General features: G+C 34.3%; 1 protein-coding gene across 3 annotated transcripts; it reads left to right on the top strand.

Moving 5' to 3' along the window:
* The first annotated feature begins 1,446 nt into the window (after positions 1 to 1,446).
* Positions 1,447 to 19,128, top strand: LOC126768794 (prolyl endopeptidase). Of its 3 annotated transcripts, XM_050487154.1 has the most exons (17): positions 1,447 to 1,555; positions 3,691 to 3,694; positions 5,897 to 6,041; positions 8,192 to 8,415; positions 9,461 to 9,648; positions 10,802 to 10,884; positions 13,124 to 13,266; positions 14,462 to 14,621; positions 14,866 to 14,997; positions 15,534 to 15,614; positions 16,350 to 16,535; positions 16,652 to 16,765; positions 16,931 to 17,079; positions 17,151 to 17,363; positions 17,882 to 18,021; positions 18,268 to 18,458; positions 18,862 to 19,128. In XM_050487154.1, exons 1-17 carry the CDS (start codon positions 1,447 to 1,449, stop codon positions 18,925 to 18,927), a joined length of 2,328 nt encoding a protein of 775 aa, XP_050343111.1. In that variant the 3' UTR covers positions 18,928 to 19,128. The 3 variants fall into 3 exon arrangements, with proteins under 3 accessions (XP_050343111.1, XP_050343098.1, XP_050343103.1); XM_050487141.1 differs by lacking the exon at positions 3,691 to 3,694 and having other exon boundaries at positions 1,447 to 1,587; positions 5,943 to 6,041; XM_050487146.1 differs by lacking the exons at positions 3,691 to 3,694; positions 18,862 to 19,128 and having other exon boundaries at positions 1,447 to 1,587; positions 5,943 to 6,041; positions 17,151 to 17,358.
* The last annotated feature ends 680 nt before the right edge of the window (positions 19,129 to 19,808 follow it).

Here is a 19,808-nt window from a genome sequence, read left to right as displayed (position 1 = left end):
AGTAAACGCAAGGCATCAAAATTATTATCTAAAGTCTAGACATATGATATAAAGTTTGGTTTTGATTTAATTTATTGCTTTTTTTCATAAATAAACAAATAATTATCAATGTTGCTTTGTAGGGGTGGGTTATATTAAAAGATTCTACACAAAGCTTTATTATTATATTAATCAGTTAATAATCCCTTATTAAGTCCGATTTGTTTATAAATGCCTAATTCATGATGTAATCCATTTTTTTGAATAATTTTTGTATATGTGGACAAATGTGAAGGCTTTTTGTTATGTTAATATTTTTAGAATAGATACATTTTAAATTATATTTTTTAAATAATGTATGGTATGTAGACTCAGCCAAAAATGCTTAGAGAAGTATCAATTTTATGCATAGTCTTAGATAGAAGATAACTTTGCGCAGGTTAATATCCAAATGAGTTTCGTTCGTCACAGAGTTGTCTTCGCTTCTTATTTAAGACATAGAAAAATAATATTATATTTTTGTAGTTCTCATTATGATTTAATAGATGGAAGTAGTGATTATTATTAATGTCCGACGCGTCCGTTTTTTTTACTAGTGCCTTACGGAGGACGTCGGTTACGTTGCTGGGTGTAGAACGTTGTGACCATTCATCATAATAAAAAATCAACGCTATTTGTATGTTGTTTTATTTTTCCCTAATAATTTTGTATAAGTACATTCAACTAATATTTTGATTAACCAGTAAGCTGACTAATGTAACAAAATATCATTTAAATGTAAATTGATAATATTTCTTATTTATGAACCTTTATACTTTTATTGATTTCTGAGAAAATATTGTACACTTCATTGCTTTAATAATTATAAAACATCGAAACTTAAAAATTCACTATAGACAGGAATTATATGGCTATATAAAGTACATTATTAGTAATATTCATTAACAGGAAGATGTAAAAATTGCTTTATTATCAATAACGCTGTTTCTCGCGTTAAAAATATTATTTTGAGCATACAAATTAATGCTATTTGCATGTTTAGAACTTACTGACTTGACACCTGCGCGATTAAAGATAATATGAAATTAAAGCGGCAAATCTGTGCCTATTTCCTTCCTGAAGCTATAAAATAATTTTACATTTTGTTTCGTATAAATCCGATTAGCAGTTGTAAAACAAACGAAAAAATGCCATCTATTTGTAGCTACTATTATTCAAAATTTGTATGAATAAAGCTCTTATGCTTATGCCAGACATGTTATATTTATAACGTACTCTGTATGAAACTTATATATTGCACATTTATGAAATATACATGCCTGTAGATAGTATAAGTTTAAGTACTTTGATGTAATTATTTAATGAAAAGCCAAAGCATTAGATAAATTTGTGACAAATTGTCTAAATATCTTCAACTTCAATTCGCTGACAAATGACAAAATTTTATACATGGCAAGAAAATATAAAATGCCAAATTGTATGGTGGTGCGTCGCTTTTTGGCTTATCATCGCCGATTTTCCGCGAATTTTGCACTATTTACCTTACCTAATAATAAACTTGTAACAAATTTAAATAATACAATATTTACCTCAGTCAAAAATAGATTGGTAAGTCTTTTTAAATTTAGAAATAATTTTATATAAAACTTTTAGGTACATATTGTACTGCATTATTTAAACTTGAGCGTTTAAAGATTAGCCTCTTATCAATTTAACTAGAGTAATAATAAAACTTCATAAACGTAATGACTTAGTTATATCTTGACAGAGTATACTTATTAGTCTTAAAGCAATAACAATATTGGTTACAAAAACTTACTTCTTACATATGACATTCAATTGAATTTTTGCTATAAATCAGTCAAACTATAAGTCACCAACATTAATCATAATATTGGTGTCTTATATTTTTATGCTAAGAGAAGATAATAGCTAAATAAAAATATATATGATAATATTTAAGGAGTAGTTCAATGATAATTTTTTTTTTTAAACAGCAATGCCAAAATCTACCGAAAACATAGAATTGCTATTCCATCAAATCTATTCAGTCTGTAATCTAGAGAAGTGTTTGATGTGTGTATTTTTGTAATCTCGTATCTATTGTAAACATTCTGTGTACAATACATAAAGTTTCTACTGGCATTTATAACAACAACTTTAATATAATTAATTAATATAATTTATAGCTATACCTGTTTATTGGTTTACTTGCAAATTGTCATCCATTTTTCTATAATGTAAGCAAAATAGGAATATTCATACTCAATATTATTATGGAATGACTCATTAAATAGTAAATATTATTTTTTTTATTTCCAAAAGCTTACAGTTGGTTTTTTAATAGCCCGTTAATGTTGATTTTTTATATAACTGCATTTAAATAATAATTATATGTGATATTTTGATGTTCCTTTATCTATTGATTTTAATTAAATTTATTTATTATTATTAATTTTTATGAATAGTAAAGCAAAGTGGTTTATATTTGTATCAATTTTGGACTTGTGAGTTTAGAATTTATAACATTTATATATTATTTCAAGGTTCAATTTCGGTTTTTACCTTCCCAAACCATTTTTCTCTATAAGAAAACACATCACTATTTGAGTTCCATGGAGCAGTCCAAACCTGTATTTTGTCTATAATATATCTTAAATTTTATTGTAAGAAGGTAAGCAAAATATCCAATAAAAAATATGAAAACATGAGTGCTCACCTCAGAGCTAAACAATGAATGAGGACTGTTGCTTTTGCCATCTTGCCGTCCTGATAACAGTTGTTTGAAGGACTGCTCTCACTCACTTGTCCATCGAGTCACTTTGTATGAAAAACATAACTGCCCCTTCATAGTACGAGAACCGTTCTGCTCTTGAGCATGCAAGTAATCTGACACCAACGGACTCATTTGAAAAATTCCTAAGTTTTGCTGTATAGCAGCAGAATACTTACCCAGATGGGCTTGCACAAACCAATATTAGTTTTAAGTAATAATATAAAAACTGACTTGAGCCTAGATGGTGCAGTGGTAAGAACGCGTGAATCTTAACCTATAATCGTGAGTTCAAATCCGGGCAAGCACCACTGAATTTTCATGTGCTTAATTTGTGATTATAATTCATCTCGTGCTTTACGGTGAAGGAAAACATCGTAAGGAAACCAGCATGTGTCTAATTTCACTGAAATTCTGCCACATGTGTATTCCACCAACCCGCATTGGAGCAGTGTGGTGGAATAAGCTCCAAACCTTCTCAAAAAGAGGAGAGGAGGCCTTTAGCCTAGCAGTGGGACATTCACAGGCTGTTACGGTTACGGTTATAATAACTGACTGCCTCGTCGGTCGAGTGGGTAGATATAAGGCCGTGGATCCGAAGTCCTAGTTTCAAAGTTAGTTCTAGTCAGGCCAATAAAAAAACGATTGGTTTTTTCTGTCGATAATTCTCACTAGCAGCCCGGAGTCTAGAAGTTGGAAGTGTGTACACTCTCGTGCCTCGGAAAGTACGTAAAGCCGTTGGTCCTGCGCCTGAACTCTTTCCGATCGTGTCGGATTGCCGTCCTATCGGATTATAAGAGTAAGGAAATAGAGAGTGCACCTGTGTTTTCGTACAAACTTGTGCACTATAATATGTCCTGTGCAGTTGGCTAATCTCTCTTGAGATTGGCCGCCATGGCCGAAACCGTGGGTGAGTGAGCCAATGTAATTACAGGCACAAGGGTCATAACATCTTAGTTCCCTAGGTTGTTTTTATTTTATTTTATAGTATAGGTAGGCGGACGAGTATATGGGCCACCTGATGGTAATTGGTCACCAACACCCATAGACATTGGAATTGTAAGGAATGTTAACCATCGCTTACATTGCCGATGCCCCACCTTATTGGTGGTAGGGCTTTGTGCCAGCTCGTCTGGGTAGGTAGTACATTTTTTATGCAGTGAAAGGCCCGTACATTGCCGTGGATCGCACTATGCAGGCGTGTAAACGTCGGCTAGGCCTTGTGGCCCTGACAGGACGTGCGTGGTTTATGAAAGAGGACACTCTTCGTTTTAGATATAGACTCGGGCCAAACAACTCCAAGACGAGTAACTAGTATAAATTTAGATTATGATAGGTATTTTTTGTATATTTTTACAATTTAAACATCAATTTTGAAGATCTTTAGGGTCCGTTCACACAGACCGGCTCGGAGAGCATCGGCCTGCTTTTTTCTTTTCACACAGACCGGGTCGTATACGCTTGGAATTGGCCGGAGCGGAGCCGCCAACTATTTCACATCGACCGGCTGGAAGAGATCTGAAAGCGGGTGCGAGCGAGAAAGAGCACGCAAGCGGAGCCGGTCGGCTCCTTTTATTACTTCACACGAAGCGCGTTCAGGCATTTTTAATGACAAAAAAGGTGCAAATGCAAAAATAAACTTTACTACAATCACTCAAAACACTGTTTCCAACGTGATAAAAATCTGCTCTCCTCTCCGAGCCGGTCTGTGTGAACGGACCCTTAAGCAATAATATCGTTATTAGAGTTTAGACGTAGAATCAAAACAGGCAAGTTTTTATAACAAACCTTTTTTATATTAGTTTTCAAGGTTCTTTGCTCATAATACATTAATTCTCGAATCAATTTGATGATCTTTTAAATTGCAGAAAACAAGTATGACAAATTAGTTGCCACGTTAAGTTATAAAACAAAATGAAAACGATTTATTTTTGTTTATTAACAGTTTACATAATTTTTGTATGCTGGTATATAAACCAATCAAACTTTTTTTTTTTTATTTCTGCAAACTCCCAAAACATTACACCTATAGTAAAGTTTATTTGTACCACTGAAATACTTCCGTTTGCAAAGTTGAGTTTTTACAAAAATAACTTACTTTATCATTTGGAAAACCCTTACACTGTTCTTGGCGCATATCTTTGGAACTCTCTTGATTATATATTTTCAAATAATCCCAGCCCAAAATGGTTAGAAAATGTGTTTTTAATTTCTATACATTGCCTACAAATGATTGTGTATTGTAGTGTCTGTCTTATAATAGATACTAAATGAGCAATTCTTGTTATATATAAATTTTTGTATCTCGAAAACGGCTCTAACGATTTGGTTAAAAATTTTGTATTTAAATAAGGTTTTTCTTTTTAAGTTTGATAGATATCAAATGTCTTAAAATCATTTTATTTTCCACATTTTTGTCAGTAAATCTCGAATACTGACAAAAAATTGGGAAATAAATAAATGAATGGGGAGTTTTAAATGAAATTATATAACAATAATATTTATTTTTTACCATAAATAATTTAAAAAATCTTAAAAAGAAGTTAAATGCGTCAATTCGCTGTTGTTTTGTTACGGTTTAAATGATAATATATGAGAATGTGTCTCAATAGGCCACTTAAGGACCTAGTATGGTATGTTCAAGACTTCACACCGCGATGTTTAATTTTCTCCATTATTACACTTTTTTGCGAATCAAACTGTTTATTGAGTCACTTGTAAAATAATAACCAATAATATGGGATTAAAATGTATATTAAGCAAAACATTTAATCAATATCTTTTTTAGATTTTCCAGACTCTCCCTAGATTAAAATCGAATTTCTATGTTTTGTTGTATTAAAAGAATATTTTAAAATGTTCCTATTTCGCAAAACGCATCCCATTTACGTTTAGTATTCTAAATATATAAAAACTCTATTCTGTATTTTTGTATATTATACGTAACTCTGGCAATTAATAATACTAAAAACACGACTATTAAATTTAGACGAAAGATAGTATCTATCAAAATATTTCAAACTTGTTTGAAAACAACTCGGTTGGCTTTACGCAAAGTTTCTCGGTGCGTTTTGTCTAATATAAGACGAGCATGGGCATCAAACCGTTCAGTTTGTGCCCAGTGACTGTGGGTGCAGGATTCAGAATGCGTGCTTATTATGCGGCCGTTCTAATGTGTGCATTGTTGCAGTGCAGCGCAACCAAATACGCCGCTAAGTGGAACATGGTCTTCGACTACCCAGATGCGAGAAGGGATGAAACTGTGGTTGATGATTACCATGGTACTAAGGTATGTATTTCATATTATTTTATCATTTAATAAAAAGATGAGTTTGTACGTTTTGTTTATACTAACTTTTTTATTATTTACTCTGTAAGGAAATTGAATTCATATATAAAATCTAAATACATAGACGTTGATATTTGTTTATACATTACATTTTTACAGTTATCATTTATTTTTGACCTATTTTTTTAGAGGTCAATCTTCTAAAATATTATCATCATCAAATATCATTAAGTGTTTTTTTACACATATGTAATAAACACTTATCGTGTTTTAAAAGTATTGAATAATTCAAACAAATCCTTTTAGCTTTAATATTTAAAGGTATACGAAGTCCAAAGAGTTGAAATTCGCGGTTTTAATTATGACCCCTTCGCATGGTAATGCAAAGAGATGTCAATTAAAAAAAAAACATCTTTTGGTCATTCTCGTATATCATGGATATTCAGTGACAATTTCTATAAAAGTACATTCAGACACGATTACAAGTAGCTGTTTATTAATTGTTGACGGGCTATAATTTATCGTAAGTTAAGTCACGTACTTGACGCCTTCTACTAAAGTACAAGCATTCCTATATTGCATTGCTCGAAACTAATGTGTGTAATGATAAGATTATATTACTAGTTGGATTTTACTCGCATAGTGTTATATATTGCCTTAATTAGAACATAAATTGACGAGGTATGTATATATATATATATTGTTATATCATAAATTAGTTAATGTATTTAGCTCATTTGAAATAAAATTTTGGAAATTTAGCATGTACAAAAAAAATCTTTTTTTTTTTTAAATCATTGTTCATAACTTAAATGATAAATTTTATTTTAATGTTTTCTTTGGGTTTCGACTAAAGAAAATATAATTTTTATTTTATTTTTTATTTATGTAGTAAAAAATATTGGGAAATACAAAGAGACGAGTTATTATAATAAAGTTTAGAAAATATATAAGTTAATTTGTAATTTTATAGGATACGAAATTGTTATATTGAATAACGGATGTGAGGTCAGTGGCCTTTACTGTTATAAAGAAGGGATAACATTCTTCGAATACGGTTTCTAGGTTTTTAAGATATAAACTATGGCTCAATAAACAAAATACACAAAATTAAACATTTCATCTTGCTGGTTCTTTATTGTTTTAGAATTCTATTCCTTTACTGATTCGTTTGAATTTTGTATCCTTAACATTAAACTAAATTCAGAGTAACGTTTAAATTTTTTATCAAATACTATTTATTAAAAATAATATATATATATATTAAAAATATAGGAAACAATACGCTGTACCTCAGTTTTTTAATGTTGTATTGTTTCCTTTCCTACAAATAATACTCTTTAAAATTTTGAACAATTCACTTTATATTTCATACTTGTTAAAATTATTGATGTGAAGTTACAGTATGTTTTAAGATACACGATACCTAGTTATATTTATATAACAATAAATAATTTAAATTCCCCAAAAACGATTGCTTCAACAATAGAAATATTAATACAGCAAATAATGAATGATAAAGGAACATACAGCCAATAAAAAGGATTCGCTTCACAGTGAGCGAAACAAAAGTCAATAAATCAAAACAATAATTTGTTCTAGTAATACTATTTATATTCAAAACAGGTACAACTTGTTCGTTATATTTTACATGACAATCGACGCTACAAGTTTCTATAGCCTTGTACACTTATAAAGAAAATATAAACCAATTGTATTTATGACGGAATAAGTATCCGTGCAGTGACCCCTAACGTATTCAATAGGAAACTAGTTTTTTTTTTTTTTTTTTAATTAAATATCAAAGTGGGTCATGGTTGAGGCTAAACTGACTAAAGTTTGACCATCATTCGAAAACTATTTTGCTTTAATACTATTTATTATTAAGAATATTAAAAAAAGTAAGAGTTCTTAATATTGTACTATAGAACGGTTATGTATTTTAATTTACGCCTAGAGTAACGGTTGAATAATATTAGCCTCAATTAAATGAAAGGATAATTAGTTAAACTAGTGTCGCGACGAAATTTAATTATAATAAATTTTATTCCTTTCGAATAATATGTTTAAATATTGTTATTTTATTATAAACACAAAAAGAAACTGTATGAGTTTCCATGTTCACGTAATAATATATATATTATTATCAGATAGCAGATCCATACCGTTGGCTCGAAGACCCAGACGCGGAGGAGACGAAAGCGTTCATCGAGGCCGAAAACAATATAACCCGACCTTTCCTCGACTCGTGTCCTGTGAAGAAGGATATCCATAACCGGCTAACAGAGCTGTGGAACTACCCCAAGTACTCCTGTCCCTTCAAAAGAGGCGACCGATATTTCTTCTTCAAAAACACTGGCTTGCAGAACCAAAAGTGAGTACAATTTCTCAATTCAAACTTATTCAGCTTCTTTAGATAAATAGATAAATATCAAGTGGCAAACGTCAATTTAATACTAAAAAGAGTATAATCATTCCAAGCTTCCGTCTCAAAGTTAATAAATCGTTTTTAAGACTAAGTTATACGCATTTTTAATAAAATTAAAAGTATTCATAAGTTGCTTCATACAACACACACGTGTTGAAATATACAAGTCGTTAGTAAATACGAACATATATAAGACATATTCGAATATTTTTTTCTCTATTTAAAGTGGATGTAGCCAATACTGCCAAAATGCCAAAGGTGGTCTACCAGATAAGTGGTCACCAATGACCATTGTCAATGTAAGAAATATTCTATAACCATCTTACACATCGCCGAAAGTGCCACCAACCATTGAAACTATACGTAATATCCCTTGTGCTTGTTACTCTGGCACACTCACCCTTCAAACTAGAACACAAAGTTTGTATTAAGTATTGCTGATAGGTGGAAGAATATATGAAGAGTCTCATCATATGGGCTTCCTCAAAGCCCTACCAGCAAAAGCATATAATGCGATTGTTCGTTGACGCAGCCATTGCGCAGCTTAAGGCTTCTTTTTCAAATAATTATTCACGTCGCGCATAAGTAACCCATATAAGTGCTTTTAAAACAATATCAAATAATACACAGTATTTACCGAGTTAATTTCTCGTTTATACTAATATTATATATACGAAAGTAACTCTGTTAAGTTTGAAACCCATGGACGTACTTTTTTTTATCTAAAAGCGGCCCCCTCCCCCGAACACGAGGGCGATGCCGCGGGCGAATACTAGTAATTTATATAACAAAAAATGTACATAACACAATGTTAAGTTTTACTTGAGAAAAACAAGTTCTTTTGTTATATAAGATATCTATTAATATAAAATACTACTGTTTTTTGCAGTCAATCTTTTTTTGCTGACGAGCGCGTTGAAATTAATTAAAAAATAAAAATAAAAAACTCCCGAACTGTAGCTACGATCTGACCTCCGTACACCTTTTCCAGTGTCCTCTACATGCAGAAAGGCTTGGACAAGGAGCCGGAAGTTTTTCTCGACCCTAACACACTATCGGAAGACGGCACCGTGGCGCTGTCTGGTTACCGGTTCACTGAAGACGGCTTGACGTTCGCGTACGGCCTCTCCGCAAGCGGCTCCGACTGGATCACCATACACTTGAAGGACGTTGTCACTGGTAAGGTAAAATATTGTTTTATTACCTCCAATCAACAGTACTACTACTAAGGACACGGAACAAGTACACATAGCTAAATCTAGCGAAACTATAACTATTAAAATATAAAGCGTGAATAAATACAGTCGTATATAAACCTTAATAATATTCTAATATAAACTTTAATGTCTTTTATAATATATTTATACTTAAAACCAATTATCCCAGAAGATGTACGGGCAGAAGCTTATTATATACTATTAACCTATGTTATATAATTTATGCATTTTGTGATAGTGAATGTCCCACTGCTGGGCTAAGGACTCCTCTCCTTTTTGAGGGGAAGATTTGGAGCTTATTGCACCACTCTGTTCCAATGCGGGTGGGTGGGTGGAATACACATGTGGCAGAATTTCAGTGAAATTAAACACATGCAGGTTTCCTCACGATTATTTTCTTCACCGTTAAGCACGAGATGAATTATAAACACAAATTCAGCACATGAAAAGTCAGTGGTGCTTGCCCGGGTTGGAACCCACGATCATCGGTTAAGATTCACGCGCTCTTACCGCTGGGCCATCTCGGCATTTTTATATAGCGATAGTGTTTCAGTTTTAAAATAATGATGAAAATTTTCAATATGTTATCCATAAACTATGGAAGAGATTTAATAGATCCAATTACCAGTATATAAATACAAATATATATAATCGTGTGTATATTATATACATCATATATAAAATATTTAAAAAAACAACACAATTAAATAAAATTGATGTTTATTCTAATTGGTTATTTTGTATTCGGTGCCAATTCATAAAAGTAAGGTTAATTATGATGTAGGTAGTCAGTCTTAGTTCCTTACAAGGTTTTCCTTCATTGCAAGATGTATAGAAAATATAAATAATACACTTGAATAGCTTAACCAGATTTGAACCAAAGACCAAGTTATTTTTCATTGAAACTTTGGGGTTCCTTACTAAAGACATACATAATAAAATGTATTTGTTCGATGGTATCGTATGAAACAAATATAAATAGAATTTAATTAGCAACCTATTTTAAATAAATAATTAATTAATTTAATAATAAACCAAGATTATTTTCATATATATTTTGCTAAAAGATATATAAAACGATCACTTTATCTAACGAAATATAAATGTTTTTACAGGCAAAGACTATCCAGAGGTGTTGAAAAAAGTTAAATTCGCATCAATGGCATGGTCGAAGGATAATAAGGGATTGTTTTACTCGGTAAGCATTTAGCTATTTAGTACTTAAATTACTTTTATACAAATATAACGCTAATGGTGTACATTATAAAAAATGTATCTGACCATGAAGAAAATCAAAATATCAATCAAGAAAGATCAATCATTTAAACTATTATAAAGACCTTTATATATTTTTTTTATAGAATAGGAAGGCGGACGGCAAATGTTTGGTAAATGGTCACCATCGCCCATAAACATTGGCGCTGTAAAAAATATTATCCATTCATAACATTGAGAACTGAAATGTAATGTCCCTTTTGCAATTGCTGTTTGGCATTAGAATGTCAAAGCTCTATCACATTGAATTAGACGAATATTATAAATGCGTGCAACTCTGTCCTATATTTGTGTTACCTCATCACTACTATACCACTAAAAAGATTGTAATTAAACTTTATATAGAAGTAACTTAGGACCTGGCTAGGATATATATACTTAGGCATATCCTTGACGCAGGCGCAGTCGCATTTCACGGTAGCATGCGAAAGCGATCCCGTGGCGCTCCTCGTTAAGACGGAAATGGTACCGCTGGTTTTTTAGTGTGTATTCCGATGTTCGGGGTGCACTCGGCGCCTTGGACACCGGCGAGCCCCACCTTCCCCCCCCCCCCCCCATACACACATACACACTATTCCCGTAGGGGAAACGAGTAACGCGTTTTTCCAGCGATATAAAAAAAAGGCGCAGTCGCATGGAACAGCTAGTAAACAATAAGGACAACGTAACACCATATATCCTCAATGCCAAGTAACCATTTATTAATGTTACGGTCAACATGTATGATAATTCAACTTGAGGAAAATTAACTATAAACTATTTTATTATTGCCTTATATAAAATTAATAACACATGCATACCACGTGTTTCTTATTATTGATATTTTAATCAAATTCAATTTTAATTTACAGTAACAGCCTGTAAATGTCCCACTGCTGGGCTAAGGCCTCCTCTCCCTTTTTTGAGGAGAAGGTTTGGAGCTTATTCCACCACGCTGCTCTAGTGCGGGTTGGTAGAATACACATGTGGCAGAATTTCGATGAAATTAGTCACATGCAGGTTTCCCCACGATGTTTTCTTTCACCGAAAAGCACGAGATGAATTATAAACAGAAATTAATAAGCACATGTAAATTCAGAGGTGCTCGCCCGGGTTTGAAGCCACGTTCATCGGTTAAGATTCACGCGTTCTTACCACTGGGCCATCTCGAATTTTAATTTATTTGTACTTATATGTAATTGCAGTTACATATAAAAAAAACTAAGGCAATAGTTTTTTAAATCTTAGAGATGTAACATAATATATAAAAAACTGTGTTTTTATAAGAATTATGTAATTATTATTTTTTAGTATAAATAGGCGGACGAGCATATGGACCTGATAATAAGTGGTCACCAACGCCCATAGACATTGGTATAAGAAATGTTAACCATCGCTTACATCGCCAATGCGCCACCAACCTTGGGAACTAAGATGTTATGTCCCTTGTGCTGTAATTACACTGGCTTATATTTATACCAAGTACTGCTGTTTTGCGGTAGAATATCTGATGAGTTTGTGGTACCTACCCAGACGAACTTGCACAAAACTCTACCACCAGTAAACGTAATGTTTACGATATTGCTATTCCTACAGGGCAAAGATAATTCGACAAGAAATCGTTTCCCAATAATTCGGAGGTGTTGTCCAAGTAGGAGAGTTATATATTTATACGCAATCTTAGTAATTTTATCAGTTCCAATACGACCTTAATGAAAAGAGCAATAACAAAAGAGCAGAGCTGCTTATTTATAATTGAATTAGGTACCCGCCCCGGCTTCACACGGGTGAATGATAAAAAACATAAGTTTAAAAAAAAAACCGTTCTTAGGCTGCCTGTCCACCGGAGCGGAGCGAAGCAGCGGAGCGGAGAAACGGATAAATATTAACCAATAATCCCTGTCCACTAAAGAGGAGCGGAGATTTTGTGCAATCTTATTGGTTAATATTTATCCGTTTCTCCGCTCCGCTGCCTCGCTCCGCTCCGGTGGACAGGCAGCCTTAGTGAGTATGTACGTCGAGAAAATTTTGAAAAATTACATGTTAATCGGTCATATAGTTACGGCGATCTCGTAATGAGTCAGTTAGCGAGTGATTTTTTCACTTATATACTATTGGTATAACATAATTTTGCAAAACCTAACGTATGATTTTAGTAATGTGCTGTATTCCCTTTATTCCAGCGTTACCCAGACCAGACTGGCAAGACGGACGGGTCGGAGACGGAAGTGAACCGCGACCAGAAGCTGTGCTACCACCGCCTCGACACGCCGCAGTCCGATGACGTCATCGTCGTGGAGTTCCCCGACGAGCCGCTCTGGAGGATGTGAGTGACCTCCCCTCAGCCACCGCCCCTCAACCAAATGTTCACCGACAACTGCTGTGAGAAAAACACTTCGGCAAGATCTTGCAGTCCTTGGTTGGCTGTGTTCAGTGATTTGGTTTTTTGCAATCCTACGCCAAACGATCTACTCGCTTCTTTTAGACGTCGTTTCAATACAATTTTACGTATTTAGCAAAACCCTTAATACATTGTTATATCATTAACAGTGACGTCAACAGTCGAATGCTGAACGAAGAGAGACGTTCGTATGTTGATTAAAAATTCTCGTAATTTCCACCAATTATTTTTCTATAAATAGAAAACTATAATAACTATAACTAGTATATACATAATGTTAATATTTTCAATTAAAACTTTGTAGTTTTTATATATAGTCAAATATAAAGTTTAAACGTTTTTTTTATTTCACTTGTGATTCTTTCGTGGTTTTTTTTATAGAATAGGAAAGTGATCACCAACGCCCTTAGACATTGGCATTGTATGAAATGTCAACTATCGCTTACATAGCCAATGCGCCACCAACTGAGATTTTATGTCCCTTGTGCCTGTAATTACACTGGCTCACTCAACCTTCAAATCGGAACACAACAATATCAAGTACTGCTGTTTTGCGGTAGAATATCTGATGAGTGGGTGGTACCTACCCAGACGAGCTTGCATAAAATCCTACCACCAGTACATATTATGTTAAATAGTGTATTTGCTTTGTTTCGTTAACGTAATTCACATTTAGTCGTTAATAACATCAAAGCCGTGTGAACTAAGGATTCACTTATATTGTGGAATTTATTACCTAATCGCTAAATAGTTTCATGTAGCATTTTATTCTCATGCTTATATAATATTATCCGTAGATATTTAAAATTTACTTCTCTTAGATATTCACCACGAATATTCGAGCCTCAATTGTAAACTCTAGATTTATATGACGGATTGTAATTTATTTAAATAATTACCATTATTAAATTAACAAATTTCATCAGAATTTTAAAAGTATCGTAATAAATTTTAAAAGTATAACACTGGCCAGCCACTAATCTTCGGGCTGCTACCGAGAATTTCTTGACAAAATAGTTGAGTAGATTCTTATTGGCCCGCCTCTGAACCCAGATAACTCCGATATCTGCAGCGTTATAAAGCTAGCCACTAGACCAACGGGGCGGTAACCATGTTCCAGCGGTGCCGAGGTGTCGGACTGCGGACGGTATCTCATCGTGAGCCCGGTGAAGGACTGCCGCGACAACCTGCTGTTCTTCGCGGACCTCAGCAAGACGCCCGTCATCAGCGGGAAGTTACCGCTCACGCAGATCGTGCACAAGTTCGAAGCGGACTATGAGGTTCGTCAACTAAATTTTTAACTAAATATTATATAATCTATGTATATATAAAATCGTATAAACATAAAAATAAAAAAAATTTAATAATATTTTTTTAGCCCCTAACTAATTCTTCAGCTTTCAAGAATGTCTAATGGTTTACACCTCAAACTAAAATACAATATTCATAGATTAAAATCGTACTTTAATAGAAATATTTTTTTTGTCTTTGGTCACCTTAAACACATGTACTTTTCTTTTACAGTATGTGACGAACAGCCTGTCAGAAAATAGCTCCGTGTGTATATTCCGTACGAACAAGAACGCTCCGAACTACAAGCTCATCAAGATCGACCTACACAACCCCGCTGAAGAAAACTGGGAAACAGTTGTACCGGTAATTATGCGCGTTATTGTAATGTGATGACGTCACGATATGTAAACTCAGAAATGTGTTTAGGAGTACTTACTTTACTTTGTGGTAAGGTTTTGTTGCAAGACCACCTAGGCAGATACCACCCACTAATAACAATAGCAAATCTTAAAAGTGTTGTTTTCAGAATTGTAGGGTGAATGAGCCAGTGTACAGACACAAGGGACATAACATCTTAGTTCCCAAGGTTGGTTGCGCATTGATGTAAGGAATGGTTAATGATGTATTTTTACAGCGACACGACCATAATAATAATAATATCCTGGGACATTTTTCACACACGGCCATCTGATCCCAACTTAAGCTTTTACTATGGAAACCAGACAACTGATATACTACATATACTATTTTTCTTTTGTAAATACATACTTATATAGATAATTACGATGATGACCATTTACCAACAGGTGGCCCATTTGCCCGTCCGCCTAATTATTTTATATAAAAAGTGTTAAATATTTGTTGTAATATTAATTGAAGTTGAAACTCTTTATTTGTAGGAGCACCCCACTGATGTTTTGGATTGGGCGTCCCCGGTCGACAACGACAAACTTGTGCTTCACTACGTCAGAGACGTCAAGGTATTTTTAATATTAGTGACGTTATTCTATTTTAGATTTAATATTGTAATCACCAATGTTTGTAATAAATATACATGGATGGAGGGGAAGAACAAGATATTGATGATTGTATGAAAGATGTTAGGGATGAATTGTATGTGACGTAGAGATGATGCGGATACTAGGCCATGTTATGGAAATGATGAATCATTATTCAAAAAGTTACATTAAAAATACATTATTATATTTTTAGAAACCAAAAGTGGATTTTAAAAATAACGGAAATCAAAAGTTAAATAATAAAAAAAAGGAATTAAATTAGTAAAGGAAAATGACTGTTTAACATTAATAGTGAAATATGACACAGCCACCACCACTATGACACAGCTTAGGCGGGTGAAATTAGAGTTCCGATCTTCTGGAGCAAAAAGAGGCCCATGATGGCGAGAGGGGTTCTTTTATACCCTGGTGCCCGTGTGTTGCCAGTCTTCTCGACTGACTCCTTACAATATAATATAAGACTGTCAGTTTTATTTCGACTTTATTACATAATGTCTTGTCTTACATAAAATCTTCATTAATGACTCGTCTGCCATGTATTGGTAGCAATCGAATATCTCCTGTTGTGTAGTTATACTGAGAAATTCCACACTTCTAACAACTAAACAATTATAAAAATATCTCGAAAGTTCTTTTATAAACTTATCAGAGGCTCTTCAGCTAAATTGATGCGATTGTTATATTATTCTATTTCAGAGTGTCCTACAATTGCATTCCGAGTCAGGTGAACTGTTGCAAGTATTCGACTTGGACGTGGGCTCCATAGTTGGCTTCTCGGGCAAGAAGCAACAGGGCGAGATCTTCTACCATTTCATGTCCTTCCTGACACCTGGCATCATTTACCATCTCGATTTTAGTAGCCAAAAACCATACAAGCCTACTGTGAGTATTTGACTTCACTTTTCAAAAGTTGAGTTTTTTAACTCATTATTCCTTTCATTGTTACAAAGCACCTAACACGATAGACGAATATAATAAACGTCATCTTATTTTTGCAGGTTTTTAGAGAAGTTGAAGTTAAGGGATTCGACGCATCGCAATACGAGGCTAAGCAGATATTCTACTCGAGCAAAGATGGCACCAAAGTTCCTATGTTTATTGTTTCTAAAAAGGTAAATATATATAGATGCTGTTGTTTTGTTTCTTTTTGGAGATTATTTTAAAGCTATAATGAGTAGGTATTTTTAGATTAAAATGAAAATTTTAGTATATAAAATGATTTTATTTTTATTGTAAATAGATGTAGTAGTAATTCTTCATTTGGTGTTGTTGCGCAGAATCTGCCGCGAGATGGATCAAGCCCGGCGCTACTCTACGGCTACGGCGGGTTCAACATCAACTTACAGCCCAGCTTCAGCGTCACGCGGCTCGTCTTCATGCAGCACTTCAACGGCATCGTCGCTATCCCCAACATCCGAGGCGGCGGGTACGTCTCCGTCCGCGGCTCGCCCGCCCGTCCCTCGACGAGACACTTGTGAACTCTTCTTGTCACTGCAGAGAGTACGGCGAGCGCTGGCACAACGCGGGGCGCCTCCTCAACAAGCAGAATGTGTTCGACGACTTCCAGGCGGCGGCCGAGTACCTGGTGACGGAGGGCTACACGCGGGCTTCGCTGCTGACGGCGCAGGGGGGCTCCAACGGCGGGCTGCTGGTAGCGGCCTGCATCAACCAGCGCCCCGCGCTCTTCGGAGCCGCCATCGTGCAGGTCGGGTCAGTAGTCGCCTCCCGTCTGCCCCGCTTCTGTCCTTTTAGCTTTTATTGGTGATTTTGATTAAAATCATTGAATTGACATGACATCATTGATTGAAATCTAAATATTCTGTGGTATTTGTAATAAATTGTCTTACGTAGTGTTAATCTGAACTATTTGTAGTGCATAATATAGTAGACATATTAGCAAATCGCATGGAATATGTAAATTTAAGATTTGTTTATCTTTATTCTTCCTGCCATTGGATTATAGTACATAATTATGTTTATTTACTATATATAATCGCAGAATATTGGATTTAAATCATGCTTGCATATTCAACTGCATTTATATTGTAATGGCTTCGCTGTTTATGTGTCTCGGCTAATTTACTAATAAATGGAAATATTTTATATAAATATGCATATAATTGTAGTGGTATGGAAGTATTTAAATTTTATATTAGTAATTATTCAATAAATAATTTCATTTATTTGATATTTTACTGCACTACATATAATTATAAACTGTATTTTAGAGTCCTGGACATGCTTCGGTTCCAAAAGTTTACGATAGGACACGCATGGGTGTCGGACTACGGCAGCTCCGACAACAAGACGCACTTCGAGAACTTGCTCAAGTACTCGCCCTTACACAATATACAGCCGCCGGATAATGGTATGATCATAATATTACACATTTAACCTGATTTAGCATAATTCAGAATGTCTTACGAAAGCGATGCTTAAATCTAATTATGGTACGGTTAATTAATAGTAAAAAAATATTTTAAAAATAATTACGATTATATTATTATATATGTTATAAACATTCGGCATGTTAATACTTTTTATAAGATAAGATCACTCAATAAGGCTACTCACCTACACCAAGTTCAGTTGTTAAGACGGCAAGTGTCCGCAGTGAGCCGCGCGGAGTACCCGGCCACGCTGGTGCTGACGGCGGACCACGACGACCGCGTGGTGCCGCTGCACTCGCTCAAGTTCATCGCGGCGCTGCAGCACGCCGTGCGCGCGTCCCCGCAGCGCCGCCCGCTGCTGGCGCGCGTCGACACCAAGGCGGGCCACGGCGGCGGGAAGCCCACCGCCAAGATCGTGAGTACTCGCCCGCGGTGGGCGCCGGCTGTGACCGTAAATGCGGAATATGAGAGTAATTAATATATAATGACGGCGATGACATCCTGGCCAATTTCGATCATGCAAGAAGATTGGAGATTTTAAAGAAAATTAGCCAACTGTGCAGGATAAAGTAGACAAGTGTGTGCGCAAACACAGGTGCACTTACTATTCCCTACTCTCAGAATCTGATGAAATGACTAAAACTGCTTTAAAATTGGCAATTTCTTAACAAAAAAAAAATTTGCTCGACTCCGGATTGCACCTCTAACTTGCTTCTAGACCTCAATAAATTTATTTAGACACACTTTTCACAAGTTATACGATTTTACAGACTTGAGTGATGTTATTAAAATATGCCAATTTTTTTTCTTCTTTTCAGATCGATGAACACACAGATATTTTGTGCTTTATGACTCAGGCGCTCGGACTTAATTTTGAGAAGTGATTGACTGCCATATACAAGAAAAACGATTTATAGTATTAATTGCATTGAGATAATTGATTTTAAATAAATAGTATTATGTAAATATAAAAACCACAGCCACAATCATTTGATTACCTCAGGTCTTTACCAGGAGACTGGTGATATTGTTATGCATTGCTACTATTTTTATTAAATAAACATTGTTTTTATTTTTTAAAGAAATTTGTATTTTTTCTCCTTAAATTTTTGCGTCCCTTATTGATATAATTAAGTCATTATACATCATAAAATTTTTTAATTTAATATTTAAGCTACATCAAATTCTCAATACATTTGTAGAGCTTGTACTATGGAAACCAGACAACTGATATACTACATATACTACTTTTCTTCTATAAATACAGACTTATATAGATATTTATACCCAGACTCAGGACAAACAGACATCTACCAACCACGCCAACCGGCCCGTCGCTTCTTTCGTCGTCAATTTATTTTAATGAATACCATTTAAAAAAATTATCCTAGTTAACATGGAAGTTTTATCACTGACTACCTAACTCCATAGTTCGACTCCGTATTGAACCCAGGACTCTGGATCTGAGGCTTATAAGATTGGCTACCTAGACCAAAGAATTTAATATTGTTAATAATTATAACAGTGAATTTATACGAACCGCATGTAGAACTAGATTCAGACCGTTGATCTTTCCTTAACTCACATCAGGCTGCATTTCCCGTTCGGCCATCCCCAATCTGCGCTGTATTTCAAAAACGGTCGATTATATGAAATATTACTTATCAAATATTTGGTAAATATATACCCAACAACTTTCATACCAATCTCAAGTCATTTAAAGCAAAGGAAAAATAATTGGAAATCCTAAATTCCCACCCATCAT

This window comes from Nymphalis io, chromosome 1 (genome assembly GCF_905147045.1).
Source record: "Nymphalis io chromosome 1, ilAglIoxx1.1, whole genome shotgun sequence".
Taxonomy (NCBI): Eukaryota; Metazoa; Arthropoda; class Insecta; order Lepidoptera; family Nymphalidae; genus Nymphalis; species Nymphalis io.
This window is presented reverse-complemented; position numbering and strand designations above follow the sequence as displayed.

Excerpts from the sequence above, each read along its gene's own strand:
- LOC126768794 (XM_050487154.1), top strand. The coding sequence starts at position 1,447 with ATGCCAAATTGTATGGTGGTGCGTCGCTTTTTGGCTTATCATCGCCGA. Across the intron at positions 6,042-8,191 it reads ATGATTACCATGGTACTAAG|ATAGCAGATCCATACCGTTG; the intron begins GTATGTATTTCA and ends TATTATTATCAG. Across the intron at positions 10,885-13,123 it reads ATAAGGGATTGTTTTACTCG|CGTTACCCAGACCAGACTGG; the intron begins GTAAGCATTTAG and ends CCTTTATTCCAG.